Source organism: Zingiber officinale, chromosome 8A (genome assembly GCF_018446385.1).
Source record: "Zingiber officinale cultivar Zhangliang chromosome 8A, Zo_v1.1, whole genome shotgun sequence".
Lineage (NCBI taxonomy): Eukaryota > Viridiplantae > Streptophyta > Magnoliopsida > Zingiberales > Zingiberaceae > Zingiber > Zingiber officinale.
This window is the reverse complement of record NC_056000.1, coordinates 51,746,059-51,769,376: the sequence shown is the minus strand read 5'-3', so window position 1 is coordinate 51,769,376 and position 23,318 is coordinate 51,746,059. Positions and strand designations below refer to the sequence as shown.

At 46.9% G+C, this 23,318-nt stretch overlaps 1 protein-coding gene across 2 annotated transcripts; it reads left to right on the top strand.

Moving 5' to 3' along the window:
* The first annotated feature begins 17,529 nt into the window (after window positions 1-17,529).
* On the top strand, window positions 17,530-21,099 carry LOC122009049 (ORM1-like protein 2). Of its 2 annotated transcripts, none has more exons than XR_006119457.1 (3): window positions 17,530-17,956; window positions 18,691-20,582; window positions 20,681-21,099. XR_006119457.1 is itself a non-coding variant. In XM_042565037.1 (3 exons), exons 1-3 carry the CDS (start codon window positions 17,771-17,773, stop codon window positions 20,811-20,813), a joined length of 468 nt encoding a protein of 155 aa, XP_042420971.1. In that variant the 5' UTR covers window positions 17,531-17,770; the 3' UTR covers window positions 20,814-21,099. The 2 variants fall into 2 exon arrangements, 1 of the variants encoding a protein (XP_042420971.1); XM_042565037.1 differs by having other exon boundaries at window positions 17,531-17,956; window positions 18,691-18,839.
* Window positions 21,100-23,318: the final 2,219 nt, after the last annotated feature.

The window sequence follows — 23,318 nt, the reverse complement described above, 5'->3', positions numbered from 1 at the left end:
GCATGAGTAAGCTTCCCTATCTTCCCCTTTATTTTGTTCTAACTGATTTATTCTCTGCTTCTGCAGCTGAGGTCATGTGGTGGGCCAGAGCCACCGAGAAGCTCAAACTGAAGGCCGCTCGGATTGAGGCGGTGACGAGCCAGGAGGCCGCCGAACGGGGCATTGCTCCGGCTGATCCGGCCGGCGAAGAATGTGAGGGGACGCCAACGGTCCCAGAAGCCCCGGACGCCCCTGCCCCTCCTGATGAGGCCACGGGCAATATAGAACCTGCGAGTGAAGCTGAAGTGGAGGGCCGTTCGGCCGATGATGTGCCGCTGCGCGCTCGGAAACGCCGGCGACCGGAATCCGCACCTGCCTCTACACTTGATGAGCCACAACTTGAGCGGGGTGCAGATGCGGCGATGCTGTCCGGAACAGTTTCTCTCGAGAGTACCCCGACCCCTCAGGATTCTCCAAGGGCCAGCTTGGAAGTGCCGCCGTCCAGCCCTTCGAGGACTCGACGACGTCTCAGGCGTTTAGGCGAGCTACCCACCTCTTCTGCTGGCGGGCCATCTCAGAGCGGGCCGAGCGGCCAGAATTTACTTAAAACCGTTCTGCGCCTCCCTTCAGAGGCGTACATGGCTGCCGCCGATCGGCCGGTGTTTCCTGAGCAGATGATCACTCTGACGGGCCCTCTCGCACAAGCTTGGATAGATGCTCGGAGTCGGATAGCTAAGTTGACTCCCGGGCAGCTCGGCGACAGCAACCTTCAATCAGCCACCGGGGTATAGCCCTTCCCCTTCTCTCTCTTATTTGAAGTTTTTAACCTGCTCGTGTTTGCTAGCGGAACTGGGTGGAGCAGATCGCCATTAGCGATCGGTTGGCCGAGATGGAGGAGGAACCGAAAAAACACAAGGCCGCGGCCGCTCTGGAGAAGGCCAAGAAATCGCTAGAAGCCGAACGGAAACGAGCCTCTGATCTGGCGAGCAAGGTCGTTCGGCTTGAAACAATGATTAAGCAGTGAGACAAGGAGATCCAGACGGCGACCACTCGGAAGCAACAGGCCATCAACGATATGGACCACATGAAGGTGGAGATCCGGGGGCTGGAGCAACCTGGATGCTCTGCTGGCCACCGAAAAAGAGAGCCGCTCGGCTGATCTCCAAAGATTCGATGGAGACTTGAAGGATCTCCAAGCTACTAGCGACGCTGCCCATGCCGCGCTCAAGGAGTATCAAGAGGGGGAGTCGGCCCGCTCGGACGAAGTGAGGAAGGCGTTCCTCCGCTCAGAAGGCTTCGGAGAGAAGTTTACCGACAAGATATCCCTCACGTTCGAGGAGGCCATCAAGGCGGCGGTGGGCTATCTGAAGACCAAAGGTCACCTGTCTGTCGAGCTGACTATCCCCCCCGAGGATCTGGCGAGCGTGATGGACGCCATCCCCGACGCTCTTTTTGATTTCGATGTGTGAGGAGCATTTCTGTAAACTTTTTTGAATTCCCGCCATTCGGCCCCGCTTATCTATGTAATGACTTTTTTGGTTTGCATATTAGATAATCTTCTGCTCCTTTCTATTTTAGCAAGAAATTTTTCCCTCGTCCCAACTTTAAGTGTCTCTCGATATTTATCGTCGGAGCTCGACGGCGCGGATATTTATAGTCGGTCGGCGCGGCTCTCGATTTTTAAGGACGGGGCTCGTCGGTTTTCCGCTCGGATTATTTATAGACGCCGGCTCGTCTCTCGATATTTATCGTCGGAGCTCGACGGCGCGGATATTTATAGCCGATCGGCGCGGCTCTCGATTTTTAACGACGGTGCTCGTCGGTTTTCCACTCGGTTTTTATAGCCGGTCGGCGCGGCTCTACGGTTTAACGTCTGGGCTAGATGGTGCGGATATTTATAGCCGATCGGCGCGGCTCTCGATTTTTAACGACGGTGCTCGTCGGTTTTCCACTCGGTTTTTATAGCCGGTCGGCGCGGCTCTACGGTTTAACGTCTGGGCTAGACGGCGCGGATATTTATAGCCGATCGGCGCGGCTCTCGATTTTTAACGACGGTGCTCGTCGGTTTGTCCGCTCGGATTATTTATAGACGCCGGCTCGTCTCTCGATATTTATCGTCGGAGCTCGACGGCGCGGATATTTATAGCCGATCGGCGCGGCTCTCGATTTTTAATGACGGTGCTCGTCGGTTTTCCGCTCGGATTATTTATAGACGCCGGCTCGTCTCTCGATATTTATCGTCGGAGCTCGACGGCGCGGATATTTATAGCCGATCGGCGCGGCTCTCGATTTTTAACGACGGTGCTCGTCGGTTTTCCGCTCGGTTTTTATAGCCGGTCGGCGCGGCTCTACGGTCGAGCGACCTTGGCCTTCCTTTCAAGTCTAGCTTGGATAATTACCCCCTGGCCGAACGGCTCAGGGTCCACTTCGTCGAGTATCTTGGCTCGGATAATATACCCCCTTCCGAATGGTACGGGGCTTCCGTTTTTAGAGCGCTTGGCGCCAATTTGATCCGTATACCTCCGGCCGAGTGGCTCGGGGCCTTCGTTTCAGGCAATAACCTCCCTCTATCATCCTGAACAGCGCAGGGCTTTGGTTTCCTTCCTGCCACACTAGTATGCAGCCCGGCCGAACAGCTCGGGATCTTCGATTTCGAACGCTGCTTATATTCTATACGCAGCCCGGCCGTAGTATGCAGCCCGGTCGAACAGCTCGGGGTCTTCGATTTCGAACGCTGCTTATATTCTATACGCTGCCCGGCCGATCGGCCTGGGGTCTTCGGGTTCGAGCTCCTGGCTCGGATATAAACCTCCCGGCCGATCTGTTCGGGGGCCTTCGATGATAATGTCTTATATTCGCTCTTTTGACTTTTCATCTCTGCATTTCAAGTATTTAGTCGAAAAATGAAATACACAGGGTGATTTAATGATACACCTTTCACCCCGCCTGAAAGGCCGAGGTGGTTCGCGCCCACGGCCTTATCTAGCCGTCCGTCCCTCGCCCTCCGATAATACGCCCGAGCGGAGCTTTCGATGATTTTGAAAGGGCCCGCCATGGAGCTTCAAGCTTGCCGACGCCGCCGGCTTGACTTTCTTCCAGACAAGATCGCCGACTTGGAACGATCCGGGATTACGCCGGCTGTAGTTTTGCTTCATCCGCTGGTATGCCATCAGCCGAACGGACGCCTTTGCCCTCTCCTCTTCTACCAAGTCCAGCTCCATGTTTCTTCGTTCGGCGTTGTCATCATCATAGCTCTGGATCCTGGCTGACTCAACGCCGACTTCGACCGGTATGACAGCCTCACCGCCATATACCAAATGGAACGGTGTGACTCCCGTCCCTTCTTTTGGCGTCGTTCGGATGGCCCACAAGACGCTCGACACTTCATCCGGCCAACTCCCTCCCAAATGGTCGAGCCGAGCGCGCAGAATACGAAGAATTTCCCGGTTGGCGACTTCAGCTTGACCGTTGCTCTGAGGATAGGCCACGGACGTGAAATGTTGCTCAATGCCGTAGCTTTTGCACCAATCCTCTAACATCTTCCCTGTGAACTGCCGCCCGTTGTCGGACACTAGTCGGCGAGGGATGCCGAACCGACAAATGATGTGTTGCCAGATGAATTTTTTAACCATTTGTTCAGTGATCTTTGCCAGCGGCTCGGCCTCCACCCACTTGGAGAAATAGTCTACCGCCACTAGTAAAAATTTCCTCTGCCCGCCGCCATCGGAAATGGACCCACAATATCCATTCCCATTGATCGAACGGACATGAGATGGTTGATGCCTTCATCTCCTCTGCGGCCGGTGGGAGAAGTTGTGATACTTCCGGCATGAAAAGCATGTAGATACCGTCCGAGCGGCATCTGTTTGTAAAGTTGGCCAAAAGTATCCGGCCAAGAGAATCTTCTTGCCAATGAGCGGCCGCCTGACCCCGCATGATCCTTGATGTACTTCCCGGAGGATGTATCGAGTCCTCCGAGCTTACACATTTCAGCAAAGGGCGAGAAAGCTTTCTTGTAAAGCTGATCTCCGATGAGCGTAAACCGACCGGCTCTTCTTCCGAGCCGGGCTGCATATTCATCGGATGGTGTGGTGCCGAACGGAGGAATTCTATAATAGGTGTCCTCCATCATTTGGAAACGCGAGGCCTTGCATCCGGTCGACATGCGCCGCCATTCAATTGGTTGCTGAATGGCGACCGACGTTATTGAGCTCACGAGTTTGGCTAACTCATCGGCCTTTTTTCTCCGTTCGTGGGATCTTCTGAATAAGCACCTCTCGGAAAGTAGCTTTGAGTTTTTCAAAGGCCTCAGCGTAGAGTTTGAGCCGAACACAGTTGATTTCAAAGGTGCCGGAAAGTTGCTGAGCGGCCAACTGTGAATCAGAATAGAGTGTCACCCGACCTGCTCCCACATGCCGTGCTGCCTGCAACCCGGCTATGAGGGCCTCATACTCTGCTTCATTGTTAGTAGCTTTATAATCTAGCCGGACGGATAAGTGCATCTTTTCTTCCTGAGGTGAGAGTAGTAATATTCCGATCCCACTTCCGAGCCGAGTGGAGGATCCATCCACATATATTCTCCACATAGCTTCCGGCTCTGGCCTTTGCACTTCGGTCACAAAATCAGCCAAGGATTGGGCTTTAATCGCCGAGCGGGGCTGATATTGGATGTCAAATTCACTTAATTCTGTCGTCCACTTGATGAGCCATCCGGACGCTTCTGGATTCAACAGCACTCTTCCGAGTGGACTGTTCGTCCGGACAATAATGGTGTGAGCCAAGAAATATGGTCGCAGGCGCCGAGCGGCTAGAACCAAAGCAAAGGCCAACTTCTCGAGCCCAGTGTAACGAGATTCAGCATCTTTTAAAATGTGGCTTAGAAAATACACCGGCTGTTCTTCGCCGTTTGCCCTCACAAGTGCTGAGCCTACAGCATGCTCAGTTGACGACAGATACATATAAAGTGACTCACCCCCGACCGGCTTGGCTAACACTGGCAGAGAATTAAGATATGTCTTCAACTCTTCAAATGCTCGGTCACATTCTTCATCCCACTGGAACTTAGTGGCCTTGCGCAGGATCCTGAAGAATGGGGGCTCGGTCGAGATGAATCTGGATAAAGCAGTTATCCGACCGGCAACCTTTGCACTTCTCTTGTATTTGGGGCGGCATGTCTCGCTTTTAACCTTGGGGATTTGCTTGATTCCCCGGTCACTATGTACCCCAAGAAACGCCTCCTTTGGCTCGAACAGGCACTTTTGGGGATTTAGCTTGACTCCATATTTCAGCGTTCGGAAGGTTTCTTCCATATCCTTGAAAAGATCGGCCGCTCGGACGGATTTGATAAGAATGTCGTCCACATAAACTTCCAGATTCCGCCGATCCGCTCCTTGAACACCTTGTTCATCAAGCGTTGATAGGTGGCTCCGATTCTTCAATCCGAACGGCATCACATTGTAACAATATGTGCTGTCAGCCGTTACTATTCTTGATCTTGCGAGCAGCACTTGATGATATCCTTGGTAGGCGTCAAGCATGCAAATTACGGCCGTAGAGTCCACCAAATGATCTATCCGGGGAAGAGAAAAATTTGGGGCATGCCTTGTTTAAATCTCGAAAGTCGACGCAGACCCTCCACTTGCCGCCCGGCTTGGAGACCAAGACTACGTTGGCCAGCCAGCTCGGGAACTGCACCTCGAAGTTTTTCCACCTCCGCCGGATAATGGCATTCCGCTCGGCCTGAAGTCCCTTTTTCTCTGCTTCATGGCCAAGCGTCCGGCCGGACATGCAATTCATGCTGCGCTAGGCTCGGCGAAATTCCAGGTAACTCATGTGTCGACCAGACGAAGACATCATGATTTCGTTGGAGGCATTGAATCGCCTTCTCCTCCTCCGGATCGGAGGCGATAAAAGTCGTGGCCTCCGATCGGGTCGGATGGATCTGGACTTCCTCCTTTTCATCATAAATTAAAGCAGGAGGTTTCTGTTATGGCGTGTACCTCAATTCGGGGCGCCTTCCGAGCGGAACAAGCTTCTGCCGGATCATCTCTATATAGCACCGCCGAGTTGCTAGCTGATCCCCGCACTTCTCCTACTTTGTCCTCCACGGGAACTTTATCTTCGGTGGAAGGTTGAGACAACCGCTCGGAATTCGCCGAGCGCCGGTCGTCCCAAAATGATGTTGTAGGATGAGGGAGAGTCGACCACCACGAAGTTTATTGTCCTGGTCCTCCGAGCGGCTCTTCTCCCAGTGAGGTGGCCCGGATTTGTCCGACCGGTGAACTTCCGTAAACCCGAGAGCGGGTCGTCATGGGCGGCTCGGCTCGATCAATTTGCACTGATCGAACTCCTTCTTGAATATGATGTTGACCGAGCCCCCTGTGTCAAATATGCGGTGAATGGTGTAATTTGCTATTACCGCTTTAATGAGAGCGCCGTCGTGGGGCACTTCTACTCCTTCTAAGTCCCCGGTCCGAAAGTGATTTCCGGTCCACTTGCCCGCTCTTGGCTGCATGGATCTCCAACCGTCGGACGCCCGCCTTTCCGGCTCGGTTGGAGTCTCCTCCGGTCCGCCCACCAGCAATAACGTTGATCTCGCCCCGGGAAGTATTGCTCCTATTTTCCTCCTCCCGAGCGGACGGCCGTGATCGTTCTCTGGACGCCCGGCGATTCTCCCGCCTCGGAGATCGGTGCCGATCGGGTGTCTGTGATGTCGCCCCTGGTGCGGGTCCGGCCACCATGAGTCCCACGCCTCCGTCGATGGGAGGCGACTCGTCGCTTTCCCGGAACAGATTGGACACAAAGGAAGGCTTCGACAATCCCTCGTGTTGTGCGTGTCCGTCCGGTGGTGTAGAACATAGGGGTCCACCTCTTCTTTGGCTTGAGGCAGCCACTTCTTATACGTGCGATCCGGCGTGAGGATCGAATTGCTTCGGCCCTCGGTCCTGTGGGCGGCTGATGAGCAGTGTGTGCTTCCGCTCGGTTTCCTTTTTCCGAAGCGGCTTGCGCTTCTTCCACATTTATATATTCGTTGGCCCGATGTAGCATGTGATCATAATCTCGGGCGGCTTTCGGATGAGCGGAAGAAGTCCCCATCCACAAGGCCTTGCGTGAAGGCATTCATCATCGCCTCCGATGTGGTGGGGATATCCATCGCCACTTGGTTGAATCGCTGAATATAACCTCAAGCGATTCTCTGGCTCTTGCTTGATGGCGAATATCTGACACTTGTCTTTTGATAACGCCGACCACTGGCGAAGTGGTGGAGGAAGGCCGTTCGAATTCCTTGAAGCTCGTGATGGATCCGTCCAAGAACCTCCGAAACCACCGCTGAGCCGATCCCAGAGGGTGGTAAGGAAGACTTACACTTTACTCCATCTGTAATCGATGGAGCGTGGTCAGATATCGAACTTACCCATGATCATCCGGGTCTGTTGTTCCATTGTATTCGCCGATCGTCGGAGGCACGTAGTGCTTGGGCAGAGGGTCTCGTAGGATAGCCTCCAAAATTGGCGATTGATCCGCTCGGGAGGAGTCCGCTGGGGAGCTTTTCTGTCATCCCGCCTTGGCATTTCATCCGAGGAAGATCCTCTATCTCTTCGGTGGTATGGCTTCAGGAGTGCGAAATAAGGCCCGATGGAATGCGACGGTGGTTGGAGGTGCTCGGCCACCGACGCAGATGTTGCTTGTTGCTCCGCCCGGATGCTTTTGTTTTGCTCCATGAGTTTTGCCCCTCATCTCGACCAGGGCCGAGTTCTTGCTGAAAGCGCCACCGTGTGTTGTCGTCCCGCTCGCCCATTGTTCTTGTTCGAATGCAGGAGCTCCCACATACGGCGCCAATTTGATCCTCGTCGAACCAAGAGACGCTGGGCACGTGGCGCTCCTTCTGGATCCTCGAGTGCTCCGAACTGCAACAAAACCGAGCCGGGGGTGCCCGGCGACGGCTCTAGTCAGGTAAGTGGTGGAGAAAGTGGCTGCCAAATTTGTATTATGCGTACCTTTGGTGAAGTAATAGCCTCTTTATATAGGACGGAGAAGGAACTGATGCACGCCCACCGAGGTGCGTACGTGTCAGCAATCCATACCACGGTATGCACTTGTCAGAGAGCTTACCTGACACCATGCTGCCACAGTCCGCGCATGTTCTTTGATGGGACGACAGGACCACCCGTTGTCAGACTAGAAGTATAGCACAGCCATACGACTTGACGGCTGTCAGAAGATGTCCCCGTCTTTTACCCACCGTCTGACTGGGGTGCCCGGCCTGCCGGGCGGGCGATGAACGTCGTCCGGACGGCCTTGATTCTTTGCGCCGTCCGGGCGGCACCTCCTTCCGCTCGGTCATTACGCACTCTTTATTTGAGCGTCGGACCCCTGGTCCCTACCAGGGTGCCTTTTACTATCAGATTTCCCTTTCTTCTGAGTCCGGTCGGCTCGCCCTTTTCCGGCGAGCCACTGGACCCTTTGACCTCCCCTCAACGTTGACTCCTTATGGGGTTCCGGATTTTTACCACCGGATCAGGCTCCATAAAAGCTCGTGAGCCATGAATATATTTGTTAAATAAAACTCGAGCTCGACTTGATTATAAACGAGCTAAACTCAAATATCCAAGAGTTCGGCTCGGCTCGGCTCGATTACACCCCTAGGTCTGAGCGTCCGGAAGGAATCTGGGAGCCTGGACCAGGCTCGCCCGTACAGGGCCAAGGGTGCCCATGTGCCTGGACCCGAAAAATGATCTAATGTGGAGTGCGCTGGTTGGTCGTGCACGTGGTCCAGGCGCCCGGAGAGGTTTCAGACGTCCAAAATAGACCTATTTAAAAGGTCTTCAACCAGAAGCTTAAAAAAAACAACTGCCACGACTTTCTCTTCTGCTCGGTGCTCCAAAAAGGCTCCTGTGATGTTAAAAAGCTCCTCCGACAACCGGCGATCAAGATCCTTTTCTTTTGTTGTCAGTAACACTGTTTTATAGTTCTCTTACTTGAAATGTATAACCATTTCAAACTATTAGTGAATTGTCCAACGAAAGCACTCAACGAGTGTAGGACTTGGAGTAGAAGTCGTTGAAGGCTCTGAATCAAGTAAAAACAACTTGTGTTAGAATTATTTTTTTGCTTCCATTTTCCCCTGCGTAACTTAGGTTTAAATCAAATTTTCAACGATCGCTATTCACCCCTCCCTCTAGTGAATTTCTGATCCTACACAGTACACTTCCAATATTTTGTCTCATTTACTTGCATCAAAAGATACTATACAGTAAACCTCGTGTCGAGAAACACCTGAACAGAATATGGTTGTAGAGAGAAAGCATAGACATCTTGTTGAGACAGCCCATTCATTCTTATTGTCTACAGATGTTCCAAGTATTTTTTTAAGGATAAGCAGTTCTTATTGCTACTCATGTAATTAATAGGATTCCAACTTCTCACAATTCAGGTTTGTCTCCTTTTCAAAAATTGTATGGTGGTGCTCCTGATTATTTCTCTTTACGTGTTTTTGGTTGTACCTATTTTGTTCTCCGACCACACATCGTGTGTGATAAGTTGTCCTCTACATCTGCTTTGTGTGTCTTCCTTGGTTATGGTTCTAGTCAAAAGGGATATTGTTATTTTGATCTAGTTAGTAAAAAATTATATGTCTCTCGTCATATTATATTTCTTGAGCATATTTCTTTCTTCTCCATACCTCTTCTACCACATGACATGACTCATACAGATCTTATTCGTATGGATCCCTTCAATACTAACACCGACGAAGCCTCCCCCACAGCTACTCTTCCATATGAAGACTTCACTGATTCTAGTATTCTCGAGACATCTCCTCCACCTCCACCTCCTGCGACTGTTTCATCACCTTGAGAGATTATGGACAATCCTATTCGTCAGTCTACACGTCCTCGTAAGTCTACTAAACTACCTGATTTTGTTTATTCTTGTTATTCTACTTCCTTTGCTTATTTTGCTACCTCTATTCATCATCTTTCTAAGCCTTTGTCCTATAGAGAAGTTGTTGGTAGAATGTTATGGACGAGAAATTAATTGCTCTACACCATACTCATACTTGGAATTTGGTACCTTTGCCACTAGGTAAACACACCATTGGTTTTTGTTGGGTCCATAAGATCAAAATTAAATCTAATGGTTCTGTTGAATGGTACAAAGCTTGTCTTATTGCTAAAGGTTACTCTCACGAGTATGACATGGATTATGAGAAATTTTTTACTTCTGTTGCTAAAATGACCACTGTTTGTATGTTAATTGTCGTTGCATTTGTTCATCAATGGAAAATATCTCAGATGAATATCAAGAATGTTTTCTTGAATGATGATCTTCAATAAGAAGTATATATAGTGCCTCATCCGGGAGTTATTCACTGATTTAGTGAAGTTTGTAGGCTCTGCAAAGCTCTCTATGCGGGGACTCAAACAAGCACCACGTGCTTAGTTTGCGAAGTTCTCCACGGTGATTACCTCGCTTGGCTTTCATCCCAGTAATCATTATTTAGCTTTATTTGTCAAGTGTACGCGTGTAGGCCATATACTTTTGTCTTTATATATGGATAATATGATAATTACTGGTGATGATTTTAATAGAATTGAGTCTTTGAAGTTTGAATTAGCTCTGATCCTGTCCGGACGCTGAATCGATGGACGCTAGGCAAGTGGCACTCTCCGAACTGATGACGTGGATCTCTGACCGGCCGTATAGAGCTCTGGCGAACCTACAAAGAAGTCGGGCCGGGAGGGGTTCCCGGCGACGACCCTCCGACGCTCAAGTCAGGCAAGAGGAAACTAAGGAAGTGGCTTCGAAGGTCCAAGATTGCGTGATCGCCTACCTTCGTCGAAGTATGAGGGCTCTTATATAGAGCTGTGGGGAGGCTTGCGCAGACTTACCGAGGTGTACCCGTGTCGTTTCCCATACCGTAGTATGGGCTTGTCAGAGGAACATGCCTGACACCATACTGCTACAGTCTGATCACCTCTCCGATGGGACAGCAGAACCTTCCGTTGTACGACTCTGCGTATGGCCTGATCATCGAACATGCCTGCTGTCAGAAAAAGATGTTCTCCAATGTTCCCTCTGCCTTAGTCCTCTTTTTCCTCGAGCCGAGTATCCATCCGCTCGACAAGCATCGATCCGACCGGACGTAGGTATCGGTTCAACCGGGTGCTTGGCTCAAACGGTTCCTTTACAGTATCGACGCTTCAAGCCTCGGCCGAGCGGGCTACCCGCTCGGCCAGACGACTCTATTCACCATGAGCGTCGGAGACCCGACTCCCCGTCGGGTTGCCGTTGCTTCTTCTTAGACCCCATTCGGCTAGTCGGTCCCCCTTTCCCGATCGGCCATTTGACCTTTGACCTCCACGTGGCGTTGACTTCCCTCAAAGGGGGTCCCCTGCTCTTACCGCCAGATCACTTGCCTCCCCTTCAAGTCTAGTCGAAGGAGGCGATTAGTCCGACTGACTGGACGCCCGTTGTGTCGAGCGACGCTTCCAAGAGACCATCGTCCACTCGGCCTGTGTGGAGATAAGTACGGCCTCAGTCAACACCACCCTCTCTCGGATCTCCTCGGAATTTGCACCAATCTCCGTCATTAGGGGCGAGCACGCGCTCTGTGCCTCGATAAGGCGTTTATTAAATGCTCTCCCGTGATGGAATGCCACGTGGCACCCCTGATGCCGTCAGTGTACGGCGGCGGCGTTACCTTCGATGGGACCGCCTTAGTTCGAAATGGACGGCGCGATGTGTGCTCCGGTTCTCGCGACCTGAATCTAACGGTGGAGGCCGCTCGGGCTCAACCCTATAAATCCTTCGTCTTCTCCTCCTTCGCCGCATTTCTGCTATCGCGTACCAGAAGCTTCCTTCAGTGTTTCAGTGCTCTGGCAGCTTCAGTTCTCTTTTTCCGGCGATTCCTCGTTCTTCATCGATCCTCCTTCTTTTTGTAAGGTTCTCCTTCCTTTCCTCTCCGTTAATCTTGTGTTTTTTTTGTCTAGTTTGGGTTCTCTGGCCGCTGTTTTGTTTGCCATCTTCTTTCTTTTATCCTCCACCTTTTTTCGCCTTTTTTGGTTTCGTCCGTTCGGACAATGGCTAGTTCCTCTCAGCCTCAAGACCAAGCCCTCGGCCCGTGGTACACCACCATGGAGTTGCGCTTCGATCGGCGCGACGCCGACATCCTGATAAATAGTTTTGACATCCCTTCCGACCTCGAAATTATCTTACCCACTCCCTCCGCTCGGCCACACAAACCGCCGCGCGGAGCCTTTTGTGTTTTTCGCGACCAGTTCACAGCTGGTCTACGACTTCCAATTCATCCCTTTATCATCGACGTTTGCAATTTTTTCGGCATTCCACTCGGAAGCCTAGTTCCCAACACTTTCCGCCTTCTATGCGGCGTTGTCGTCCTATTAAAAATCCACAACATTCCTCTCCGACCGGAGGTATTCTACTATTTCTACTACCCTAAACAGTCCGAGCTGGGCACTTACATGTTCCAGGCTCGGCCCGGTTTAGTTTTCTTCAATAAACTACCCTCTTCCAATAAGCATTGGAAAGAATTTTACTTTTATATTCGCCTTCCCGAGCGGGCCCCCTTCCGAACCCAATGGCAGGTCGGACATCCTCTTTCCCCAGAACTCAAAAGGTTCAAGACCCGGCTGGACTATCTTCATGCCTTCAACATGCTAGCCGGTCTGAAGTTTGACATCACTAAGTTCCTGCCAGAAGGGGTGATGTACATATTTGGACTGAGTCCTATCAGGACCCCCCTCCCGAGCGGCTTCGGTAAGAATCTTACTTGTACCTTCGCCTTAATTGCTAACTGATTTTCTTCTTTTTCCTTTGCAGCGAACATTATCATGGAGTCGGTGATGGCTGGAATTTTGAAAAGGAAGGCGACGACGCTCGAGGCCGCGGCGGACAAAGAGATGGAGACGCTTGGCATCCAGCCGGTCGGCTCTAACGAAAGAGAGAGCGAGACAAATGCTGGGGAGTCGGCCGCTCAAGCTTCTCTCCTGGAGCCAGCGGCTGGCATAACTGCTAGTCGAGAGCCTTCCGTCCGGGAGGTCCGCTCGGCTCAAGAGGAAGAGCGACCCCACCGACAAAAGCGGCGCCGCACGAAAACACCACTCCGCTCGGCTACATCTGCGGTCCATCCATCCGAGCGGACCATCGCTGATTCTCGAGGGAAAGCTCCAACGGTAGAGGCGATATCGTCCGATCGGACCCCATCGCAATTGGGCGCGTCGGCGGACCCCTTGGAGGCATACCCGTCAACGTCCTTCCGCCCGCTCCCCGCCAAGTCCAGCGTTCAACGATTTTGTCCCAGTTCTCTGCGCCGGCTTCCGATCCTTCTCCGGCTTCCACCCAGACGACCCCTGGTCGGCGCCGCACCGTCCGGGTGTCCCTGCATCTCCCTACTGAGGAATTAATGCCCAAAGTCGATCGGCCTATCGCGCCCGAGCACACGATCACCTTGAAGGGGCCTCTAGCCGAAATATGGGCCGACGCTCGGGCGCGCGTGGCGATGATTCCGCTCAGCAATCTGGCCAACAACCACTTACAGTAGGCCACTGGGGTAAGCGTGTTCTCTAAAGTCCTTTTTGCATTCTTTCCGATCGGCTATTAACAATCATGCTTGTTCCAGAGATGGGTGGAGGAGATCGCTGTCTCCAATCGTCTGGCTATGGTGGACGAGGAGCTAAAGAGGTTGAAGGCTTCTGGTGGCCCGGTCGGCTCCCAAGGCCCCTCTTACGCCGAGCTGCAGAAAGAGCTCAAAAAGACCCAAGCTTTGCTGGCGGCGGAGCAAAAGAAAACGGCCGACCAGGCACATACTCTGTCCGAGCTCGATCGACAGGTCAAATCACTTGACTGAAAAATAAGCCTGGCGACCGAGCGGAAGAAGGCAACTATCTCCGATCTGGAGAAGAATAATGTCGAAGCTCGGGGCCTGGAGCAGCGAGTCAAAGAGTTGATGGAACAACTAGACGACGAGAAGGCAAGCCGCTCGGCCGAGGCAATTAAGCATAAGGACGAACTGAAAACTCTGCAGGAGTCCCTCGCAGCCTCCCAAGCGGCCTTTAAAGAATATCAAGAGGCTGAGCCTGGCCGAGTCGCAGCCCTAACGCTGAATTACATCCGTTCGGAAGAGTTCACGGTGAAAGTCTGCGAACGGATGTACACAACCTTCGATCTGGCTATGATTGCCACCACCACTTATTTGAAATACATGGGTCATCTTCCATACTCCTTCCTCATCACGGCCCAAGACCAGGCGACGCTCCTCGGCAACATCCCAAAGGATCTTTATGACTTCCTTGAATAGAAGCTTTTTATGTAATTCGGCCGCTCGGCCAAAGACTATCCTTTTTTGTAATTCAGGCGCTCGGCCTTAATGTCTTAAATGCTATCCTTTCGCTTGCTTTTTCATTTATTAATCAATATGTGTGCTGGCCGCTCGGATTACCAACTACCGTTGTTCGTATTCCCTTAATTCTCCTCGTTATTCGTCTCTCCTCCCACCTTTCTTGTGTTCGAAAGGGATTTTTACGAAGTATATTGTATAGCTAGTCCGCTCGGCTGAATATATCCTGTTTTGCAAACAGGATTTTTGCCGGACATTCACGAAGTACTTTTGGTTACTTGACCGATCGACCAAATGACTTAAAAAGTTACCTCTTTATTGTCTTCTTTCGGCCGGAGGGTTTATAGTCGCCGGAGCGACTCTCGATTTTTAACGTCGGAGCTCGACGGTCTTTCGACCGGAGGGTTTATAGTCGCCGACGCGACTCTCGATTTTTAACGTCGGAGCTCGACGGTCTTTCGGCCGGAGGGTTTATAGTCGCCGACGCGACTCTCGATTTTTAACGTCGGAGCTCGACGATCTTCCGGCCGGAGGGTTTATAGTCGCCGGCGCGACTCTCGATATTTAACGTCGGAGCTCAACGGTCTTTCGGCCCTCCCGGCGCGACTCTCGATTTTTAACGTCGGAGCTTGACGGTCTTCCGGCCGGAGGGTTTATAGTCGCCGGCGTGACTCTCGATTTTTAACGTCGGAGCTCGACGGTCTTCCGGCCGGAGGGTTTATAGTCGCCGGTCCGACTCTCGATATTTAACGTCGGAGCTCGACGATCTTCCGGCCGGAGGGTTTATAGTCGCCGGCGCGACTCTCGATTTTTAACGTCGGAGCTCGACGGTCATCCTGCCGGAGGGTTTATAGTCGCCGGCGCGACTCTCGATATTTAACGTCGGAGCTCGACGGTCTTCTGGCGAGGGGGGGTTTATAGTCGCCGGTCCGACTCTCGATATTTAACGTCGAAGCTCGACGGTCTTCCGGCCGGGGGGTTTATAGTCGCCGGTCCGACTCTCGATTTTTAACGTCGGAGCTCGACGGTCTTCCGGCCGAGGGGTTTATAGTCGCCGACTCGACTCTGATTTTAACGTCGGTCTTCCGGAGGGTTTATAGTCGGCGCGACTCTCGATTTTTAACGCCGAAGCTTGACGGTCTCCCGGGAGGGTTTATAGTCACCGCGACTCGATATTTAACGTCGGAGCTCGACGGTTTCCGGGGTTTATAGTTGCCAAGACGACTCGATTTTAACGCCGAGCTCGACGGTCTTCCGGCTGGAGGGTTTATAGTCGCCGGCGTGACTCTCGATATTTAACGTCGGAGCTCGACGGTCTTCCGGCCGGAGGGTTTATAGTCGCCGGCGCGACTCTCGATTTTTAACGTCAGAGCTCGACGGTTTTCCGGCCGGGGGGTTTATAGTCGCCGGCGCGACTCTCGATTTTTAACGTCGGAGCTCGACGGTCTTCCGGCCGGAGGGTTTATAGTCGCCGGTGCGACTCTCGATATTTAACGTCGGAGCTCGACGGCCTTTAATGCTAATTTCAACACTGCCGTTCGGCGAAGATTGCCAAATGCGTTTCTTATCATTTTGCTTCCTGCATTAAAAGAACACAGGCAACCAAAAAATACACAAAATGAATTACATCAGCGCACCTTTCACCCAGCTCGGTACGGCTGGAGATGATTTGCACTCCATGGTCGATCTAGCCGCCGTCCGTCTTTATCTTCCAAATAATAAGCACCCGAGCGGAGCTTTTCGATAACTTTGAAGGGACACGCCCAAGGAGCCTCCAGCTTGCCAACGTCCCCGACCGGCTTTACTTTCTTCCACACTAGGTCGCCGACTTGGAACGCTCTGGGGATCACGCGCCTGTTGTAATTCTGCTTCATCCTTTGCAGGTACGCCATCAGCCGGACGGACGCTTTGACTCGCTCTTCATCGATCAAGTCCAACTTCATGTTCCTCCGCTCGGCTTACGCTTTCTGCTTCTGTTGTTCCACGAGTTTAGCTGCTCTTGCCTCGATTAGAGCATCGAGCTCCTCCTGGGAGAGCATCACGGTGTGCGGTCGTCCAGCTTCATCCATCTCTTCCGCTCGGATACAGGTCCGTTCCCACAGGCGGCGCTAAATTGATCCTGTCCTAACGCTGAATCGATGGACGCTAGACACGTGACACTCTCCGAACTGATGACGTGGATCTTTGACCGACCGTATAGAGCTCTGGCGAACCTGCAAAGAAGTCGGGCCGGGAGGGGTTCCCGGCGACGACCCTCCGACGCTCAAGTCAGGCAAAAGGAAACTAAGGAAGTGGCTTCGAAGGTCCAAGATTGCGTGATCGCCTACCTTCGTCGAAGTATGAGGGCTCTTATATAGAGCTGTGGGGAGGCTTGCGCACACTTACCGAGGTGTACCCGTGTCGTTTCCCATACCGTAGTATGGGCTTGTCAGAGGAACATGCCTGACACCATACTGTTACAGTCTGATCACCTCTCCGATGGGACAGCAGAATCTTCCGTTGTACGACTCTGTGTATGGCCTGATCGTCGAACATGTCTGCTGTCAGAAAAAGATGTTCTCCAATGTTCCCTCTGCCTTAGTCTTCTTTTTCCTCGAGCCGAGTATCCATCCGCTCGACAAGCATCGATCCGACCGGACGTAGGTATCGGTCCGACCGGGTGCTTAACTCAAACGGTTCCTTTTACAGTAAAAAAGATTTTACTCGATTCAAAACTCCCATCATTATTCGGCTAACCAAAGGATTAAATCGAATGAACGCTCAATTAAAATAATTATATGTATGCCCAGATACTAACTCCTTAACTTTAACTATCATGTCTGTCTGTGACCTTCTCCTCGATCTTAGTATCAATTACTACAACAAATATACATATTTTTAACATAAAAGATATATTGAGTATTATTTTTATATTTTTTTAAAAAAAGACGTGTCGATGAAAATGATAATAAGGCGGACTTTTAATTTTTTTTCCAATGAAAAAATAACTTCAGCCAAGAATATTTTATTTTGTTTTTTAAAATTATAAAGGTAGTCACATAATATTATTAAATGAAATATATAAGTAAACTGTCGGGTGTAAAATGAAATGTTCTCATATTGGATTAAAAGTAAAACATGATTGAAAATTTCGGTGGAAAAATAAAAAAAATAAAATTGTGGGGGGTGAAATAAAATTTGCACATGTTGGACAGCGAAAGAATTGGCTTCGTCCTTGCCTTGCCGTCTGATCTCTTCCGCAGACGCCGACGGAGAGCCAGCAACGGATTCCACGCCCTGCTCACGCCAAAAGCCAAACGCCTCACTTTTGAACCATCGATCCTTTCTCTATTCCTCCTCCTCCTCTTCCGCTCTGGTATAAATCCTCTCTCTCGCCTCCCCGGAAGCTCCACAGCGACCCACAGAGACGGAGGAGAAGGCGTAAGCGGTGACGCCATGGCGAGGCTCTACGTGCAGACGGTGCCTCCGCCGGATCTGAACAAGAACACCGAGTGGTTCATGTACCCCGGCGTCTGGACCACCTACATATTGATCCTCTTCTTCTCCTGGCTACTCGTCCTCTCCTTCTTCGGATGCTCCGCCGGCATGGCCTGGACAGTCGTCAATCTCTTCCACTTCGCGGTAGGTGACGTCGCTTTCCCTTCCTCGCCCCAAAATTTTGCTCTTTTGCCCCCTTTTTTTTCTCATGATCTCGCTTGCTCCCAATGCTAACCAAAGTAGGGTTCTGATTGTTGAGTTTCGAGATGCCGGGTCGGGTTTTTTTTTAGTAGATTACAAAACGGAGAATATGGATCAAAGATGATAGCATTTTAGAAATGATTTCGGAGTTCAGTGTCTCAAATTATTATTATTTTTTTCTTCTCTGAAACTCTTCCCGCAGCACAAAATTCTGATTTGACGGAACTGGTTAGAGGATGATCGATTCTATAGAGTGCAGTGGAGGAGTTGGATATTACAATTCGCATCCTCTTTTTGTGAGCAATTTAAGTAATAGATTTTTGTTGTTCCGATTTCTTGATGCTTCGATTTGTCCTGTGATAATTGTGCTGCAAGAGCTATGCCTTTCTTCTTTATGAAATGATCAGGTATTTTACTAGTTGCAATTCACAAGCACGCTATCCATGGCATAATTCAACACCTTCCATTTTCTTATCTTGATGGTATAATTTAACACCTTCCATTTTCTTATCTTGATTTGGAACAGGGTAATCATCTTAGAATTAACTGATCTTGTGTGTGTGCGCGTGCACACTTTGTTTGTTCACTCATAGATTTCCACATTTACTTGATTGTGGATAATCTAATATGTGGCCTTTGGTTTGTCTAAATGAAATTCTGACCAGATTGTTTTTCAGGTTACATATTACTTCTTCCACTGGAAAAAGGGTACTCCTTTTGCTGAAGATCAGGGCATATATAATAACTTGACCTGGTGGGAGCAGATAGATAATGGCAAGCAATTAACACGTAACAGGAAATTTTTGGCTGTGGTACCTGTTGTCCTGTAAGTATTGTGCTTCTAAATCCTTCCATATAAAAACCTTCCTTGGTTGTCGCTATTTATGTGCAATGCAGCATTAACTGCCAACACTCAGATTGTTATGTTTCTTGTTGCAATTCTTTCAAGTGAAACTTTGAACCTGTATTTACTTTTGACATCCTGGTTCAGGAAACTCTTTGGCACTACTTAACCAACACACATCAGTAAGATTTAAAGATGATTGTTTAGCAATACTTTGCTATATAGGTGCATTTATTTATCTTCTTTTCTGTTTTTGTTTTAAGTTGAAATCACCTCTCTGCCTTTGCCTTTCTAAGTGATCAAATATGGACCCTTCATTTTAGTAAGTGATCTAGAGAACTGGTAATTTTGGAATTGGAATTCGAGGCTTGTCTTGCAAATCAATCTTGGAACTAGCGCAATTTGTGGGGTTGGAAGCCTCTGTCTAATTGGATTTTTGAAGCAGGGTAATGGTGGATGAAATTGAAAACTAGATTCACTTAATTCTGTCGTGGGTGATTCCTCTATTTCGGAGTAGTTCAATACTAGATTCCTTGATGTCCTGTTTTAGCACTTTGTTTTGAAGAGAATTTCAGAAAGTTTGATCCATATCCCAAATCCTTTAAGAATTAATGCTTGTTTAGAATCTTTTGTATCTGAAATTGTTTGCTTAGATATCAATACTTGTTAGTTTTCTTCATCCATAAGTTGGTGCATGTCACATGATTGTTGGATCAAAAACCTAATGCCCAAGAATATACAAGTGAATTAATACATAAGAGTGGAGAGATCTATCATTGAAGCAAATTAAATTTATGAAGGATATAGTTTGGTAATTGTCATCGAGGATAACTATTATCAATATGTCCTCATAATAGAGTATACAGCAGTTTGACAAGTATGTTAGGCATATTTTTGATATAGTATCAACTTGCCAAGTACTAATGCATGAGAATAGAAGTTGCCAGGAAAAAAAATCTAATATTTCACTTTTCATCTAACCTCTCCATGCCCATGTTGAATATTGATGCTAGACACTGACACACTGAATTGGACACCCAATGTTCCTTGTAATCACATCTAAAAACTCTAAAAACCTTTAGAAAGAACCTTATCAAACACTTGGATCCATGCTTGTGTTGGACACTTGTAACCAAGTCCAAGTAACATAGCAGAAAATTGTGAGACCCCACTTATTCCCACCAAAGATAGGAGGAGATAAAGTAGGGTTGAAAATTGCAATTTTCAAATTTTTTTGTTTGATAATATAGGAAAAACAGGAGCATTTCATTGTAACTATTAGATTCAATCTGATACTCTGGTAAATTTTGTGTCACAATAGGAAATGCTATATTGGAAACAAGGTTTAAGGTTAGGACACCAAATGGGCATGCTATATCTCTATTGATCACGGGGAATTTTAAAAATAATTGTAAAGGACACGTGAATTCACCTGTGACAGACACTTGGATCCACCCGTGTCAAATAGTTGGCTAGTAACATAGCTTAACCTGTGCTCGACATAAATCCTGATCCACCTGCCTATTGCATAGGTTGAAAATGTAGCCTAGGTATTATTTGTTCTTAGCAGTGTGCCTTTTGATCCTCTTCATGTGATTCCAAGTTCTGAGCAGATAGAAGCTTGAGGTAGGGCATGATCGAAGAAGGTTAAAGTTAAGCTATATTCATGGTTCTTGATCAATGACTTAATCCTGTAGAACTCCTCTAAAGAACTTAAATAACCAAGTAAGACTTAAATTACTTGATTGTTTAAACAATTGAGCATAACTATTCTCTATCTCTTACTTCTGTTTCCACTCATGTTTGCTCGTCGAATTGGGCAGGTATCTGATAGCCTCACACACAACTGACTACCAACACCCAATGTTGTTCCTGAATACACTTGCAGTGGCTGTTTTGGTGATTGCCAAGTTCCCAAACATGCACAAGGTCCGAATCTTCGGAATCAATGGTTAACTGTTGCCGGCCGCAGCACATCAAAGATGTCGGATCTTTTTCATCGACTGCGAAAGTAGTGCTGAAGTTGCAGCAATGGCCTTTCTTTTTCTCCTCTGATTTAGTTCTCTAAGCCCTCTTTGTATGAGTTAGTCGAATACAATCAGATCATACTTGTGTTTCCTTGGAGATAAATCTTGCTCTTGAGTTTAGTCAGGATTATGTATTTGTGTCTAGTCGTTTTTTCCCTGAAGAAATGGAAACGAAATCATTGAATAAAATGCCAAAAGCATGGAGCTTTGGTAAACTCTGGTTATGGTTGGATTATTTGCATTGCTATCTAATTTTACCATAATCATGATTTGAATATTGTATTATTTGTATTCTAAAAAATTATTAAAAATTATTACTATGTGACATAATATCTCCATGTGTCACTTAAGGTATAAGACAAATATTGATGAATTGAAATAATATTATTTTTTAAAATTGTGATTGTATAAGATAATATTAAAATTATATAATTTTAAATAGAATTATATAATTCAAATTTAAATATATAGTTATTATATTTTTATTTTTCATCTAGTTTCTTTGTCTACCTCTAATTTATCGTAAGCACCCTACAATAACAAAATATTAATACATTTTTTCAAAATAGTAATTTAACTAAAAATAGAAATATCAGAAGTGATGAAAATATTAAATGTGCAAAGAAAAATCTAAATGTGCAGATTTAAAATAAAATTTTAGGTGAAAATTAAAAATTTATAACGTTAAGGTATCAAATTTAGATTTTTGAATAAATTTTTGATGCACTTGAAATTGGATGGAATATTGAAATTCTATAAAGGACCGGCTCTTTAGGATGAGTCCATATTTTTTTATAAAGGGATAAATTATGAGAGATATTTGTGTCGTATAATGGCCCTTTGTATAAGATAGATTAGACATTCCGTGAAGTATTTTACATAGAATTAAATATCAACTATGCCAATATATGGGGCTGAAAATCTATAAGGTTGAATCATATTATAATTTTTCAATATAATATAGTACTATTACCGATTCTCATTATGAAAAGGGGAAAATATTAATAAAATTTATTTAATTATAAATTTATCTGTATGTTCGTAAAATTATGAGACTAATTAATAGTTTTATTGAGAAACATGATAACTAGGCATGCTATGTAATTTTACTATAAAACGTGCATTGAAAAGTTCTCCTTTTTAAAAACTATTTTTTTTTAATATTTGCTAAATTTATAATTACAAAAAAATTTAAGGTGCTTTAAAATGATTTTATTTATTGCCTAATTCAAGTGGATCAAATCATCAAAATATAGAGAGGGTATAGACTATTTGAAATAAAGGTGAATCACCTTAGCAATATTTTTAAGATAAGTCCATATTTTTTAGAGGGAGTAAATTATGAGAGATATTTATTTAACGTAATAATCCTTTGCATAAATATTCCGTAAAATAATATTTTGCATAGAATTGACACTCAAAATCTATTGCCCCAAGTCTCCAACCACTCATAAAAATATTAATTATGTCAATATGTAGGGCTGAAATTCTATAAGATTTAATTATGTAGTTTTTCAATATAATATAACACCATTACCCATTCTCATTATAAAAATAGTGTCGGTTAATTCAATTAATTTGATATTAATTTTATATATTTTTAATTATTTTTTAAATAAATTTGATTAATTCGGTGTTAATTAAAATAATTAATTTTTAATTTGATTCACTTAATTTAATTATAGTAAAATTTTAATTCGATTAACTAATATTAAATTAATTTTTAATTAATTCAATTAATTTAGAGACCAAAATAATCAAATGCTCATCTTTAATCTAAACTTTAATTGTTCTAGTCCACTCTTCTGAGAAAATTATATAAATGTAAATTATGGGAAATTTGTAATTTCATTAAGAAATAGGCTTTCTATGCATTTTACTATGAAACGTGTCATTGGAAAGTGTTCTACTTTTGTGTTAAAAACTATTTTTTTTATTATTTTAAATTTATAATTACAATTTTTTTTAAGGTGTTTTAAAATGATTTTATTTATTACCCAATTCAATTTAACCAAATCATAAAAGTAGAGGGTATTTGATATCACTTAAATCCTAATGCTAGGGCTGTAAACGAGCCGAGCCGAGCTTAAAATAAACCAAGCTTTTGAAATGAGTGTTCAAGCTTGGCTTGGTTTATTTTTTATGAGCTTGAGCTTGTTTGAAGCTTGGCTTGAGCTTGGCTCGTTTAGATGTTATCAAGCTCTCAATTCAAGCTTGGCTTGAGCTTGGCTTGGGCTTGGTTCGAGCTTGGCTTGAGCTTGGTTTGAGCTTGGTCCGTTTAGATATTATCAAGCTCTCAATTCAAGCTTGTTTGATTGTTTGAAACTTTTAATTGTTTGATTAGTTATTAAGATTAATAATTTAAATTTATTTATTTTATTATATTATTTATTTAGCATATTGAAAGAGTTTTATTAATAAATATGGTTTGTGA